We start from the raw sequence: 17,576 nt of genomic DNA on the forward strand, positions 1-17,576 counted from the left end.
AAGCGACCCCGGGAAGGGCGGCGGTGTGTGTGGTCGCATACCGTCGTACGCAACAGATGGTGTGGCGAGCGTCAAGCACACCTGGGCAGAGCACGACGGGGTAATGCGCTAAGAGGACTCCGGTTGCGTTCCTTTGGAGATCCCGATAGGAAATACGTAAACAAATACAAAATTTTGTAAAAACATAAAACCTCATAAGGTTACTGCAATGCGTGGCGTGTATGGCTTACATAAGTGTCGTTTGTGTGTTACATTCCTTAGCCGGCAAAATGGTTACGTTTTGTGACAATGCTGGTATGGTCACGTCAGAAATAAATTAATTTATTTCAAAGTCGAAATAGCATGTGCGACCACGTGACGAACGTATAGAAACATATACATCTGAATAAATAACATTATCCTGATATAATAATAAAACTTATGGTATGAGTTTACGTATTTTACATAATTTTTCTTTTTTACACTAGAATAAAAATTAAATAGATAGTACGTTAAATTACCGTGGCCGAAATAAGACACCACCTCGAAATTGAAAGTATCTAATAGATTGGATGATTTTAGACTAATACTAGCTGACCCGGCAAACGGTGTGTTGTCATATAAATAAAATGTTAAGGGTGAACAACCCTTATCACTTAGGGGTATTAAAAATAGATAGTAGCCGATTCTCAGACCTACTGTATATGCATATAAAATTTGGTGAAAATCGGTAAAGCCGTTTCGGAGGAGTACGGTAACTAACAATGTGACACGAGAATTTTATATATAAGATTATCGTGAAATTCACACATTTTAATATGTAAATGTATGTAGATTGGATGAGTTATTTATAAAAATTTATACAATAAAATGCTTGTTTGTCTGTATTTTTTATACTATTGACTGCACCCTTTATTACTTTATTACAAAGGATGCCGTCGTCTTGGTGGTAAGTGGCAACTGCCGCCTAAGGATCGCTATAATCAACTCCAGACTTCATTCCTATCGGAGATGCGCCTCTATTCCTGAGGACTAAGTTGGAACATCAATAATAAATGTCCTCCCTTATTAATGACTAGCTGACCCGGCAAACTTTATACCGCCGCAAAATCTATTTATAAATATATTTCATATAAAATATAGCCTATGTTACTCGTGGATAATGTAGCTTTCGAAAGATGAAAGAATTTTTAAAATCGGTCCAGTAGTTTGTGAGCCTATTCATTACAACCAAACAAACAAACAAAGTTTTCCTCTTTATAATATTAGTGTAGATGTGCATTCAAACCAGAACGTAGCTGCGCTTACCCTGTTGTTATAAGGCAGAAATAAGTGTTGCGGTGGTGTGTCCGAAGTCGAAATAAAAAATGTCCCAATGTTTTTATAATATGAAAAATTTGTGTGTTTTATACTTAATATAAAAAAATGTGTGACTTTATTGACGTGTTGTAGGAGGTTGCTAGAGCTCATTTTAAGACGCTTACGCGTGAAAAGTTCCTCCTTATTTTTTTCGTAATCTTGGTTTGAACACGTTATAATTAGCATTTAATTATGAAACTGTATGCGAATACGAATATAGACTGTCTTTAAACAATTTGAAAACATTCCACTTAAGACTCGTATCTTACAATGGCCATTTTTGATCTAAGTAAATTATGAGTTGTAAAATTTATCCGAAATTTCAGTGATTTCTTGTAAAGTGAAAAATGAAATTTTATTTTGGAAAGAACGGTTTGCAGAAACAAGTGAATATAGCATTATGTGGTATGTACTTATTTCAGTCATTTACTAATATATAGATAGATTTAATTTTGATTATCTCTACAGGTTTACTGTATTCATTATTTTTATTTGAAATAATTACAATACAATTTAACAAAAACAATTGAACGATATTTAAAGTAAAACTACTAAAATTCACACTTTTTTATTTTGTTATCAAAATGTTAATTATAGAAACGAGATACCTATTAATTTTATCTATAATTGTAACCGTTTCACCGTGTATTTCTAGTTTTACTCTACTTTCGGTGCGTAAAGGCAGATATTAATTTTACTTTTTATTTTTTTTTTATTTATTTAATTCAAAAATTGGTACACATAAAACAGTTTGTTGGCAAAGCAAAAATATTTTATTTACTTGACCGTGTTTGTTTGTATGTATGTGAGGGTCGAATTTTACAACAGAAAAATGATAATTGATTTTAAAGCAGTTTATCAGCAGCAGCAATTATAAAGCAGCAAACTCCAACCGATTGAGTTGATATTCAACGCACACATTTGGTTAACACGAAAATGCATGATTAGTTTCGTGACGTCATTGTAAATCCAAAATGGCGGATGCCCCAAGATGATGGACCATTTTTTATGCGTCCCATGATATAAGCGTTAGATTATGTTTTCTAAAGTTAAAACAAAAACAAAATATAAGAAAAATGACGTCACTATAAGATCAAAAGCAGTCGCTCCAAGATGGCATCCGATATTTTCTTATTCACCCGTAAGATATCAATTTATTTTTAAATACTTTTTAATATATATTTTTATTTTGTCAGTGTACTTAAGTACGATGACAACAGGCTACGTGATGGGATGGATGGCACCAGTAACCCATAAACTTCAAGACCCAAAATTGTCACCACTATCAAGGAAAATCACAGAAACTGAACTGTCACTTGTGGGAACCATAGTCATTGTTGCAGGAATCTTTGGTAATAACCATTTTGAAAAAATCTCAGTTATGTAAAGTTTACCTATACGCACTTGGCCAGCGCGGTGGACTATGGCCTAATCCTTCTCATTCTGAGAGGAGACCTGTGCCCAGCGGACGTTAATGGGTGATGTGGGACGTTAATGGGTGATGTGGGACGTTAATGGGTGATGTGGGACGTTAATGGGTGATATTGGACGTTAATGGGAGATGTGGGACGTTAATGGGTGATGTTCAATGATGATGATGAACCATTTTGATTACATTTTTACCACACTTTTATTGGCGTTACCCGTATTTTTTTATAATATAGGAGTAGCAGACGAGCATGCAGTCTACCTGTATGTCGCTACTGCTGTCCGTGGAAATCTGTAATCAACCCTTGATAGGATTAGATTTCTACCTGTGACCGACCACAAATGCGTCGCTACGTTTGAACACAAAGCTGGAATGTCTCAAAAAAGTATATCTCCCTTACACCTTTCAATCTAGAACACAGCAGTCCTTAACGCTGCTGTTATAAGGTACAGATGGCGGTGGTGTCGCTGGAGTCCAGCCACAAAGGGTTCTACTACCTTATTGATACATTAAGTATTTAAATCAAATCAAATTTATTTTGTGAAATGCTTCATATACATATATAATCAATATAATACTATACATTTTGTCATTACTGACGTACAAAATTATTATAAAATTACAGCATCAATTATTAGTATTTAAATGTTTTTAATTTAAAATTTTATATATTTTTTGTATTTTACCTAATGTTTTTAATTTAAAATTTTATATATTTTTTGATTTTAATGTGTCACTTCATGCTCGTGTATATTGATATACGGAATTTTTATCAACTACAGGTCCATATATATCTGGTTACTTGGCCAATGTAAGAGGACGGAAGCTGTGCCTTTTGCTCGGTAGCTCTATCACTGTTGTAGGCCAAATACTTGTGGCCACAGCCAAAAATTTGATCATGCTGTATATCGGCAGGATTCTAGTCGGAATCGGGATCTCGATGAACGAAGTTATATCTTTGGTATATCTAGGAGAAATTGCGTAAGTATACCTTTTATATTCTCTCTGTTTTATAATAAGTAGCACTTCTAAAATATTTTGAAAAAAAATTTGAAGCGCCTAAAATGTTACAAAGTCGTTGTGATATTATATTTTTAGTTGAATCTTATCTGTCATCATTACAGAACACCTGTATATACACAGGATGTTCTATAATGAATAATAAATGTTGTGTTTTTTGTATCATATCGATATAAATAGACAACTATATTTAACAATGCAACATATTTTTACTGTGCACAGCAATAAAATAACATAACAAAAGAAACTTTTTATTTTATTATATTTGTCCCTCTTTATCACGCCATTGTATTTTAATATTAATAATAATATACTGTATAGTTATTCTATTTATTATCAGTTTATTTATAAGGCAGAAATTTCAAACTCTATGTTGTGAAAATAAAGTGCAGAAAATTGGTCTACGCTAAAAAAATATATTCACCAACTTTCCCAATTCAAACAATTTCGTTAATTTATTCAAAAACTTTTATTTTCAGATCAACAAACATTCGAGGGGTGTTATTAACTTTGACAGCTATATTTAGGTCATTCGGGACATTATTCGTATATTCCCTGGGACCGTATGTTCAGTATTCAATAGTTGGGTATGTTGGTGCCTTATTAGCTGTGATAAACTTCTTTGGACTTCTTTGTATACCTGAGACTCCGTTATATTATGTTTTAAAAGGTTTGTTTATAACGGCACATTATTTAATATTGTTTTATTAATGTTTGGCTTCTCCATGGACTAGGACATGAATACGAAGCGGCCGGTCTCCGTCAGTCTCAGTTCGGATCTTGTATATAATATGTAAGAAGTTGGGAAAACTTCGATAGCGTGATTCAGAAGCGCCATCTCTTAATGAGTTGTGGAAATTCGCCACATCATCCTTGCCCATATAAGAAACATTGTGCGTGAGAATAGAACTGGCAGATAAAAGCGGTACACCTGGCAAAAATTAATTAATTGTGTTGTATTTCCCTGGCCAAGAATGTAATATAATAGAAACCTTTACAAGACTATCACTACACATTTTACTTCATACTTACACGAGGAGAGATACGTAATCCTTTGTGTCGTCCTGGAAAACCTTCACCGTCGGCGGTCAGATGGATGTCGTGGTAAATGCCATATACACACAACTGAGTTGTTTACATACTCGTACTCGCAGCTACTCGTCTGTACTCGGCGAGAACGTAAACCTGTAATTTGTGTTAAAAATGTATTTATTAATCAAATCAACAATCTATTATATTTTCAGATAATGAAAAGAGAGCAAAAGAAGTCCTAAATGACTTAGGTCGCTCAGATGACTTCCAAACTGTTTTGGCGTTAAAAGATGACGAACAACAGAGCAAAGGAAAGGACTGGACCCAACTTTTAACTGTCAAAAGTAACAGAAAAGCTATGATAATCACAGTTACTTTAAATATTCTACAACAATCGAGTGGAATTATAGCTATCGTGTTTTTCGCGACCAGAATATTTGAATTAGTCGGGTCTTCAATACGACCCGATATATCCACTATTATTATTGGAGTGACTCAAATGCTATCAAGTTTCGTAACACCTGTCTTTGTTGAAAGGAATGGACGAAAGATTTTGTTATTATTGTCTACTGCTTTTTCTTCATTAAGTCTGGTAAGTTGCTTCTGATTAGTCTTCTTCATCATTAACCTCATTTGGATTATCTCTCAAAAAAGATTTATCTTGTGAAGGTTTGCTTACTTTTTCTTAAGACAGATGGTATATGATCTCTGCTGTCCATGGACATCGGTCCAGTAGTTTTTGAGCATATTCATTACAATCAAACAAACAAACAAAGTTTTCCTCTTTATAATATTAGTATAGATTAACACACTTTAGTATTCTTTAGTGGAATATGCATTATTAAAGAAAGTGATTTAATCTTTTAATTTTATTGTTTTTAGTCTTGTGTTTTCTTCTGTTTTCTGTCTTATTTCTTGTTTGTGTATAGCCAGTGTTATTAAATTCTTCAATTTTATTTCAGGTTGTCCTCGGTGTATACTTCTACATAGATGAAGTAGATCATTCATTAGCAGATAATATAAAATGGTTGCCATTAGTAACATTGATTATATTCTTAGTAGCGTATAATTTCGGTAAGTTACAATTTATCAATTCCAATATATCAGAGGTAGACTAGGTTTTTTTTATAATATAGGAGTAGCAGACAAGCATGCAGTCCACTTGATGGTAAGTGGCTACTGCCGCCCATGGACATCTGTAATCAACCCCAGATAGGATTAGATATTCCTACCTGAGGTCGGCCACAGATGCGCTGCTACCCCTGAGGACTAAGCTGGAATGTCTCGGAATAGTCTGTCTCCTGTACCACACCCTTCAAAACGGAACACAGCATCGCCTAATACTGCTGTTATTAGGTATTTGGTGTGACGGTGGTACCGCCGGAGTCGACCCACAAAGGGTTCTACCACCTCAAACTACCTTATCGGCCACTTCAAATTACCTTATCGGCTCATAGTATATACTTAACATAGAAGTAGCAGACGAGCGTGCAGTCCATCTGATGCTAAGTAGTTACTACCGTCCATTGACATCTGCAAAACTCCAAACAAGACCAGATTCCCACCCGAGGTCGGCCACAGATGCACCGCTATCCCTGAGGACTAAGTTGGAATGTCCTGGTAAAGTATGTCTCCCTAGTATAACAGCGCTTAACACTGCTGTTAATAGGCAGAAATAATTGTGGCGGTGGTGTCACCTTGAACCACAGAGGGTTCAACCACCTACAAAATCTGTAGTTACATAAACAACTGATGTTTTTGAACAGTAAATAGGGAGTATTGTCTTAGTGTCCACTTCATTTGAAACGTTATCATGAACCCATAGGACCATGAAAATGACCAGAAATGACCAGGATCATGAAACATAGGACGAAAAGGATTCAGATTATATTTAACTACATTGAAAAATGTGGTGTGCTAAAGCTCACAAACTTGGGGAACTTCTTTAATAGAGCCCTCAGAGATTTATGTTTTCTTACAATGTCTAAATTCAACATTTAAGCAATTGATACCATCCATAATTACCTATTTTGTTTGACTTTTTCTAGGTTTTGCCATCATTCCCTTCACATTGATGGGAGAGCTCTTCACTTCCAACGTCAGGAGTACTGGATCAGCGGTTTCTATCACCATAGGCTGGGTCTTCAGCTTCGTGATGACCACTGCCTTCGGTTCCCTCATAACGACCTTAGGAGGTGATGTGACCTTCTGGATGTGCTCTGGTGTTTGTGCCGTGGCTTTCGTATTCACTCTAGTCTACGTTCCAGAAACTAGATTTAAGAGTTTTATAGAGATTCAAGAAATACTTAATAAATAGTTAGAAATATGAGTTTTTTTTATTGAAGTGTTGAAGACCATAATAGTTATTCTGATGTTAAGTGATCAAAATAGAATTTAAAACAAAATAGAATTTAGACATTAGTGACAGTTGTTGTGGCCTTGAGGACTACTTTGGTAAACCTATTATTAGTTCTTTTTATAAGATTGAAGTCGCTAAGAGTATGCAATCCAAGCGATGGTAAGTGATCGCTGCCGCCAATAGACATTTGTAACAACACCATATAGAATAGAGGTTTCATCTGCACAGCAGACGACAGAGAGCAGCTGGAGGACAGAAGTGGTCGCCTTATATGTAGAAACGCAGGTACTGCGTTATGTTGTAAATCCTTATTTTTTTTAATATTATAAATCCGAAAGTAACTCTGTCTGTCTGTCTGTCTGTCCGTCTGGTTGTCTTTTCTTCACGCCTAAACCACTGAACCGGTTTTAATAAAATTTTGTACAAAGATAGTCTGAGACCCGAGAACGGACATAGGATAGTTTTTATCCCGGAAATCCCACGGGAACTAGGGATGGCGATCTAAGATCTATTAATCGGAGAATCGATCTTTTGTTCCAAAAAAATCGATTATTTTAAACGATATTAGTAAGGATTGAATCGTAAACTATGCATTTGATCAAGTGATGATCTTCAGCAAAGTTGTTGTCCATGAGCCCACGAAGGTTCCAGAGTTGGTACGACCAATATTCGCCAGATGGTGATACTGTCGTTCCAATGAAGGTACGAATTTTCAATTTTATGTATGTTAGTATGTCATATTATTTTGTTTTAAACGCGGGCGAAGCCTTAGGAGGATTTAACCACCTTTGAAAATAGAATTCAACTTACATTTTATATCTGAAGTTAAATTTTGAAAATGAACTGCAAACTCTGGCAGCTACGCAATATCTCAAACTAGGATGTAAAAATAAGGTCGTATTACGTCGTCAAGCCATACTGTCCCACTGCTGGGCAAAGGTATCCTCTCAGAGTGAGAAGGATTACGCCATAGTCCACCGCGCTGGCCAAGGACATACTTGTAGAGTTTACTTACATATGAGATTTTTTTAAAGATCACATTTATACATGTTCCATTTCTCTTCACCATTAAAGCACATGATAATTAATTTCTAATACGCACATACGAGTATATTCGAGAATTCATAGGTGCGTGCCTATTAGTTACTACACAACTGAATAAATATACTTACCTAATTGTCTTTATATAATTACACATATCTACAAGGACAGCTATTTCGCACATCGCAACATTAGAAAAACAATGTTTTAATCGCGAGTATCGAAAATATTTTTCATTTTTCGTGACTTATAAACAAGTATTCTCAAAGATATAGTTAAAGCAAGTTTCATTAGGAAAGTTTAATTAGAAATGCGTGTTTTGGAAGTTCACTTTATTATATAAAACTAAATTTTTGGTCTAAACAAACTCTGATCAGCATAACCTGTTGCTGTGTGAATATTATTTTAGCGACTGTTTTCCTAGATAGATATTCAAGATATTAATCTAGGAAGAAATGGAGGTAAGGGAATCTTTTGTCTCTTTATTTTTGTAGTCTTTTTATTTTCAAAATTAGACGAATGACGATTTTTTTAATGATAAAAATGCTGATATGTGATAAATGATTTATTAATATACATATTGACATTAAATAAGTAAGACCGTCAATGTTAATATTAATTCTAATTCTATTAAAATATTGTATGCCATAAGGCCGGAATATGGCAGATATTACCCAAAGTATGTTATGTTTAAACCTGTATTCAACCTGTATTCAATAAAGTTATTTCATTTGATTTTTTGTAGTTTGTAGGGTCAAACTTGCTTAATTATTTAACCTTGTTCACCGTGATGTAAATAAAATAATTGGTTGCCCAATTATAGATATTAATTAAGCATAGTATTTTCAATGTAAAGAGGGATTATTTATGATCAATATAATTATATTTAAAGAAAAAAATAATTTCGGAAAATCGGTATTCATGGTGGTCTGACACGCATTTACCGGGTTCGATCCCGGCCAAACAGATATTTTAATGAATTTATATTTCTGTTCTGGGTCTGGGTGTTTGTCTATTCGTCTTTGTGTGTGTCCATGGTACCCACGACACAGGGCTACACTAGTGTAGGGCTGGGAGCGTAGAAAATTATATTTTACTTAGAAAAAAGGGTAATTTTAAAATCGCATGCACGTAAATCCTTGCCAGAGTTTTCACTAAGCACACAGTGATACAAAGTTAATAACACGGTTATCTTCTTATCGGAATAATCTCTTTCTGTAACTATGTAGATATGCGTTAGTGTAAAGCCTACTTAGAACTGATGTAGGTAAGTTTTGCTCTTGTCCCTGTAGTTCCGGAACCAGAATAGGGCTACAGTAGCTCCTGCCTGTCGTAAGAGGCGACTAAAAGGGCTTTCGGGGTTACGGGCGGCAAGAGTGGGAGCTCAAACCGCCCGGCTAGCGACCCTGGGAAGGGTGGCGGTATGTGTGGTCGTATTCCGTCGTATACACGTCGTATACAAACTCACCTGGGCGGAGCCCGACGGGGCAGTGTGCTGAGAGGACTCCGGTCCGACTCCGAGCGTTCCTTTGGAGATCCCGGAGTCCTCTACGCAGCGCCGAGGACGGCCACGGGGGCGTTTTAGTGCGGTAAAAGTCTCACATAACCCCGTGTCGCTCCCACGGCACCGGGTATCTTTTGAAGGTTTTGCAGGCTGTACTACCATCAGTTAACCATTCTCCAATCTCAGGTTTCCCCCTCGAGAGAAAAGAAAAAAAAGGAAGTTTTGCTCTAATTCATTGCCTCTTTTAACTGAATTAACATTTTTTACAATTATAACAAGTATGCAAATAGCAAACGAACACGCGATCCATCCTATGGACATCTGTTATTATCACATAAGATCTCTCATGTCCTGAGATTGAATCTTAGTGACCTTTGTTTTTCCGAGGTTATGTGCAATGGGACAATATGTGACGAATCCATGCGAGTAAAGTCGCGGGAACTGCTAGTTATTATAGCATAGATTACAGTAAGCAAGAGTAATTCCCAGTATCAGCTTAAATAAACAGCTTAATAACTTTATGATTCTCCTAACGGCTAACCTAACGTTTTAATGGTTAAGGAAACCATTTAAAAAGTTGCGAAACAATAGGATTGTTAGTTTATAAGATTGGTTTAATTACAAGAATATTTTCTTACGGAAAAATTGTGTCTAATAATAGAACAATTATTTATAGTTAAGTTAAACGAAGCTATTTCTTACGAGTATTAAAGAGTAAATTGAATAAAGTGCTAGTAATATTTTTATGTTTATTTTGTATACTTAGAATACTTAACGTTGAAGTGCTAAAAGTTTGTTTCTGTGTAAAAATGTTTCTTTTGTCCGTTGGAGTAAGAAAACAGTTGCTTGTAGCATTGTGTAGTAAGTATTTATATTTTAACCTTTGAAATAGTTCATCATGAAAATAGTTTTTAAATAGGTCAGTAGATTTCCTTTGATGTTTGATGTTTACCGTTAAATCAAGTAATGATTCATATAATTCCCATATAACTTTGAAATATTCTAGGTGCCTAGGATTAGAATCTGGAACCCTAAGAGTCAACTTTCAATTATTTTTTATGAGCAGTTACAGCAAATGAGTATGCAATTTAAATGATGGTAAATTACCACTGCCGCTATGTTCATCTATACCCATTTTTTATAATATAGGAGTAGCAGACGAGCATGCAGTCCACCTGATAGTAAGTGGCTACTGCTGCCCATAGACATCTGTGGCCGACCTCAGGCAGGAATATCTAAGCCTATCAGGGCCACTATAGCCACTTACAATCAGGTGAACTGCATGCTCGTCTGCTACCCCCATATTATACAATAATGTTCTACTTGCTAATGATACAGTATTTCCAGTATATCTCGGCCAGGTTCTGGTGGGCTACTCTCTTGGCTGGACAGCACCCATCATACCGAAGTTGCAGGATCCAGCCACCTCTCCTCTTCCATACCAAATCACTGAGATGCAACGTTCTTTTGTGGGTTCAATTCTATACTTAGGAGGATTATCAGGTAAACTTCAGATTTTTCTTCAAAAATTTTTTTTGTATAATATAGGAGTAGCAGACGAGCAATCCACCTGATCGTAAGTGGCTACTGCCCCCCATGGACATCTGTAGTCAACCCCAGATAGCATTAGATATTCCTACGTGAGGTCGGCCACAGATGCGCCGCTACTCCTGAGGACTAAGCTGGAACGCCTCGGCAAAGTATGTCTCCAAATCAAAACACAGCAGTGCTTAACGCTACTATTATGAGGCAGAAAAAGGGGTGGCGGTGATGCCACCGGAGCCGAATCATAAAGGGTTCTACCACCTTCAACCTCCACCTTTTACCTATTACCTTCAACCTCATCTTCTTAATACTCTTCATGATAATTGTGATTATTTATAACATTATGACATGGGGCTCTTCAAAAAAGGTGCAAAAAGAGCTCTCCTTCAAAGCCGACGATGCATTGGCGACTCCTCTGGTGTTGCAAATGTTCATAGGCGACGTTGACTACTTTCCATCAGGTAGCACGTCTGCTTCATCGTTAGGCTCAAACATATAAAAAATTATAATTAAGACTTAATTTTTGACAGGTCCGTATTTATCAGGATATTTGTCGAACGTGAAGGGTCGGAAGCCTTGCATGATTATTGGTGGCCTTGTCGCCTTTGTGGCCTACATCATTCTGGGGACAGCCAGGACCCTGGTGATGATCTACATCGGAAGATTCTTGTCAGGGTTTGGGGTTGGGATTATAACAGTGATGGCAATTGTTTATTTAGGGGAAATCGCGTAAGTATTTTTGTAAGATTGAGGTAGATAAGAGCATGCGTCCATCTGAGAGCGTTTGTCCACCACGATGACGGACCTGAGGTAACGGTCCGGTGACAGCGGACCGTAACCGGTCCCGGTCACCGGACGAACGGTAGCGGTGGACAAACGTCCTGACGGTAATGTGCCGTGTATAGATATCTGTTTCCAATTTCATATAAAATAGGCGTTCTATTTGAAGCCAATGATAGATGCGATACCATTCCTGAGGGTGTTGAAGGTCGCCTGTTATGGAAGTGAATTGATCTTTCTTATTTTCATTATATCTTGTCTTGTATTTCGATAGAAAGAAAATAATAAGCTGACAAAAATATTTACTTTGGCATGAGAAGTTTTCCCGTCAAGCGATCGTGCCTAAGGATCTGTGCTCCAGAAGTAACAGTTCGGAATTTGTATGTATGCAAAAATGTTAAGTTCTTAAACAAATAGGCTATACTAAGGCAGTGATAGCCTAGTGGTTAAGAAACCCGGCCTCTCGATCGAAAGGTCCGAGGTTCAAATCCCAGGTACGCCTCTGATTTATCGAAATTATGTGCGTATTAGAAATTAATTGTCACTTGCTAAAACGGCGAAGGAAAACATCGTAAGGAAACCTGCGTACCTGAGAGTATTAAAAATAAATCTCAGTGGTATGTGAAGTCTACCAATAGGAGGAGACCCGTTCCCAACAGTGGGACAATAATGGGTTGATGATGATGATGGATAACCACCACATTATTGTTATGGCAATACTTATTTAGATAAGTAATAGCTATTTTTGGTCTATTACAGATCAACACACATCAGAGGCATTTTCTTGACTGGCGTTGGTATATTTATCACAGGAGGGTCTCTACTTGCGTTCTCTGTTGGACCTTTTGTCTCCTACTCTGTGTCAGCATACATTGGAGCATGTTTATCTCTTGGATATACAATTAAAATGTTTTTTGTATTAGAAACACCCATTTATTATGCGTTAAAAGGTAAAACATCTTTAACGAAAAATATTCTTAAAGAATAAGTAAACATTGTCTCAATAATGAGATTTATAAGCAAAGTACTCCATAATATTGTTTTAAAAAAAACATATTATTCTATTTATATTTTTCTATTTATACTATAGTTAAAATATTTTCAAAAATTATCAAACTTTCTCGCTACTCCATATTTAAATGTGACAAGAAACAATTACATGAAATTAAAACTAAAATAAAAAGAGAGACATTCAACATTTCAGATAAAGAACACGCTGTCAAGAAAGTTCTAGAAGATCTAGGAAGAATGGACGATATAGAAAAAGTGTATTTGTCTAAACAAGAGTTTGAAGAAAGTAATAGTTTGAAAGACTGGAAAGAGTTATTCACTTTGAAAGGAAATAAGAAAGCTTTAACAATTTCTATAATTCTTAATATCTCTCAACAAGGAAGTGGATTACTGTCGGTTACCTTCTTCGCAACTACTATATTTGAATTAGCTGGTTCTTCTGTAGAACCATGGATAGCTACTATCGTTATCGGATGTACACAGTTATTCGGAGGATTACTAACGCCTATATTTGTTGAGAGATGTGGAAGGCGGATACTACTTCTCATTTCGACAGCGTTATGCTGTTTGAGTATGGTAATTGTTTTTTTGTGTATTATTTTCTTATATGCTAAGTAATTTCTAACAAGCTTCTTTATAGAATCGAAATTCTTTATAAAATTAAGATTGTGATTAATTTCTATTACGCAAAAATCTTTGAAAAGTCAGCGACATGTGCCAGGGATTCTTATCTCGGGGTGAATGAAAGGCTGAGGTTTCTTAACGACAGGGTTATTACTGCTGTTTCTGATAGGTGGTAAGACAAGAAAAACAAACTACACGTAGCGTAGATAGATTAATGTAATATCTCTCTTTCTTCTTCTTCTCCCGTTTCTATTTCTTTTTAACACGTTTTCCCCGACACTCAATCTCATGTAGGAGTCTATTCCTATTTAGGGTTAAGTAACATAACTTTAACAGCAACCAATTACCACGTTAACCAATAATCAGGTAACCTGTGTGCTATGATATGTATGCTGTATGTATGTTTGTATGTATGTATGTATGATCGTTTGCAGCTTAAATTTCATCTGTTCGATAAGGTCTGTTTTCTGTTTCAGCTAGTTTTAGGAGTCTATTTTTATCTCCATCATATTGATCATTGGGTTGTACAAAAAATAACTTGGCTGCCCCTTGCCTCTTTAATAATTTTCTACATTAGCTATGATTCAGGTAAGTTCTTTTATTTTTGGAGTTAATACTTTTTATGCAGCGGAAGCTTGACCAAGAGATATTTGGAGTTCGATTTAAAACAGGATAATTACTCGTAGATCATTAGAGCGTCATCTTATAAAGCTCGCTGATATTTTTTTGATGTGAAACATCTATAGCCGCACGTAAAAGCGATTTCTGGCGTGGCGACGCATGCCGTGACGACGCCACGCTATACGATGGTATATATATACAGTCTATATGCAGTAGTGTGTACGGTGTGGCGACGCGTCGCCATACGCAATAACTTTTACCGAAGTCACTGATTAAACGAATTAAGTAGTCACGATTTGAAATAAATTCGTAAATTTTTGTATTTAATGAAAATAAATGTTTATTCAATAAATAGTCATCGTTATCTGGAAAAAAATCGTAATATTTTATTTTATCATTATGACATATTTAGTTCCTATCACAATATGTTCTTTTCTGCATATTACTTTTACAAAATAATGTCGATGTTTCACATCTGCCAGGCGTCCCGTGACGGCTCACATTTATTTTTTATTTTTTATCTATATATTGTTTAATGTTAAATAATTGATATGAATACTTATGTTGTTGGCAATCATCTTAGTCCTCAGGATTGGCCACGCATCTATGACCGGCTTCAGGTAGAAGTCCTGTACTATGAATTTGAGTACAGATAACCATTGGGGCATTTCACGTCAAGCGGATAGGAAAAAAAAGTGAGGTTCTGAATTTAGTTTTTTTAATGTACGAAAAAATATTTTAAAAAAATCATGTTTTCAATTTTCACCATTCTTTAGAAGCTCATAACTCGACAAATAATTACTATATAAAAATAATATTGTATGTTCACATTCCTATCCACCAAGAGTAAATTGACCCCAATATGAACAAAATTCAGAACCTCGCTTTTTTTCCTGTCCGCTTGGCGTGAAATGCCCCCATTGTCATGTTCAGTTATTACTGTATTCTTTTATCACATATAAAAGTTAAACCTTCTCAAAAACAGAAGGTCCAAAACTGCTTTTTATTTAAAATAAGTATTCAAGTAGCAAACATCAATGCAGTCCACCTGATGGTAAGTGGCTACTGCATTCCTTGAACATCTGTAATCTAATCAACCCTAGATAAGAGTAGATCTTAACCTGCGATTGGCCACAGATACGTTGCTACTCCTGAGTACCAACTTGGAACGCCTCTGATAAGTAAGTCTCCCTTAAACCTTTCAAACCCTTGAGAAAACCTGTAAATACACCATCAAACCATTTTTTCTAGGTCTAGGCATCATACCCAACGCATTATCAGGAGAAATGTTCGAACCCAACGTACGTAGTAAGGGCTGTGCTGTCGCCATAACACTATCATGGTTAACCGGTTTCCTGGTCACCACCACCTTCGGGACCCTGGTGACCGTTGTGGGTGGTCATGTTGGGTTCTGGTTCTTCTCTGCCGTCTGCGGAATGACGTTCTTGTACTGTCTTTTCTTCGTGCCAGAGACGAAGGGTAAAAGTCTAGTGGAAATTCAGGAGATGTTGAGTAAATGATTAAGGAAATGTATGCCTCTTTGTATTTTTATGTTACCAAATATAAGTTAAGATATATGACATATGTATACACATATACGTTATAATTTAAGAGAAGGAATAGGTGAGGATAGAGAGAAGTGAAGAGACGGCAAACATGTTTCTTTTCTTAGGGTTCCGTATCCAAAGGGCAAAAACGAAACTCTATTTCTAATCCTCCGCTGTCTGGCCGTCTGTCTGACTATCATAAGGCTCTATCTCTTGAACCGACATATATATAAACTTGAATTTTTTGAAGAGTATGTATTAGTGTGGAAACGTAATAGGTACCTACATTGTTTAAATTTTCACAATTTATTTACTGCTATTTAATTGAAAATAAATACTAAAAACAAAAATGAATGAAATTTTACGGAACCCATCGTATACGAGCTTGACTTGCGCTTGGCCTATATTTTTTCAATTTTAAAAATAGTAACTTTCTACGCTCAAACGATTGTAAATAAATAAAAGTAATGGCCATAAAACAATGAATATGAAACATATAACAGTAATAAATATTATAAGAAACGACAGAAAGAATATTATTTTGATAACGAAACCACGGACCATTGACGAAGAAGTCCATAGACTCCTAATCCATTAAATCCTGAGGGCCTACCACCATCTTTTAAAAACCATCATAGTTCATGAAAGATTTATTTCCTTTACAGTAAAATATTCCGTCATACACAGTTGAACAAACTTAAATCCTTATTAATTTATCGCTTATCCATAGCAAAAAGTTAAATTTCCAAAAAAGTAAAAGTATAATTAAAATAATATTGTTTTAAGAGATAGTAGTAACCTTGTACGTATTCATAATTACTTGAATTAAAGAAAACATGACAAGAAACATACATTTTTTTATAATATAGGAGTAGCAGACGAGCATGCAATCCACTTGATGGTAGGTGACTACTGCCGCCAATGGGCATCTGTAATAAAAAGATAAGATTAGACTCTTCGGTCTTAGGTCTTAGGTCTTGAGATCTTAGGTCGACCACAAATTAGTCTCTTGAGGACTAAGTTGGAACGTCTTGAAAAAGTATGTCTCCTTTACCTCACCCTTCAAACCAGAACGCAGCAGCGCTTCATACAAGGCAGAATAAGGTATAGTGCCACCGCAGCCGAATCACAAATACCTTTAAAATAAAATATTCTCCATGTACCTAAGATGCATCCTAATTATATGATCAGGATACATCTTAAATGGAGTCTATTTAGTTAGTACATCTACGATTTTTGTACTCCAGACCCAATACGAAATTCTCAAAAACACGAACAGAAAATAATTGCTATGACCAAATTCTTATTTTACTGAATAAATCTTGGAATAAATTCACTGAGATAATACAGTTCCGAAGAAAATGCTTCGCTTCAAGAATTTATGTATTCGGACTAAAATGCGTGGTCGGAAGATTCTGGGAATCAGACTTTTGTCTGAGTCTAGAAATCTGGATGAAGCGGTTTTAAATATGCCGTATTTTGCGAAGCGTGTAAAGTTTTTGCGGTTATTTGAATGTCCGTTTTTAGATTTTAGTTTTGGAAATTTAGGCTAATCTCTCTTGGGGCTATCTGTTATCTTGTATTATCTATTTTAGTATGTCTTTTAACTCAGTTCTAAAAAGGAGGGTCTATGTGGGAGTTACAATGGAACATTATTCTACAGTTCGTGTATCGGTTTTTCAAAGTGTTATCACTGAAATCGTATTAGATAGACACTTGGAAAAA

At 35.7% G+C, this 17,576-nt stretch overlaps 1 protein-coding gene across 1 annotated transcript; it reads left to right on the plus strand.

Moving 5' to 3' along the window:
• The first annotated feature begins 1,585 nt into the window (after window positions 1-1,585).
• On the plus strand, window positions 1,586-15,824 carry LOC140744506 (facilitated trehalose transporter Tret1-like). Its single transcript, XM_073076128.1, has 14 exons — window positions 1,586-1,743; window positions 2,535-2,690; window positions 3,550-3,748; window positions 4,267-4,457; window positions 5,032-5,411; window positions 5,782-5,893; window positions 6,868-7,135; window positions 10,507-10,514; window positions 11,071-11,226; window positions 11,799-11,997; window positions 12,808-12,998; window positions 13,253-13,635; window positions 14,160-14,271; window positions 15,556-15,824. Exons 1-14 carry the CDS (start codon window positions 1,686-1,688, stop codon window positions 15,822-15,824), a joined length of 2,682 nt encoding a protein of 893 aa, XP_072932229.1. The 5' UTR covers window positions 1,586-1,685.
• The last annotated feature ends 1,752 nt before the right edge of the window (window positions 15,825-17,576 follow it).

Source organism: Epargyreus clarus, unplaced genomic scaffold (assembly GCF_041222505.1).
Source record: "Epargyreus clarus isolate Ecla_fem2 unplaced genomic scaffold, WU_Ecla_fem_2.2 ptg000002l, whole genome shotgun sequence".
Classification (NCBI taxonomy): Eukaryota; Metazoa; Arthropoda; class Insecta; order Lepidoptera; family Hesperiidae; genus Epargyreus; species Epargyreus clarus.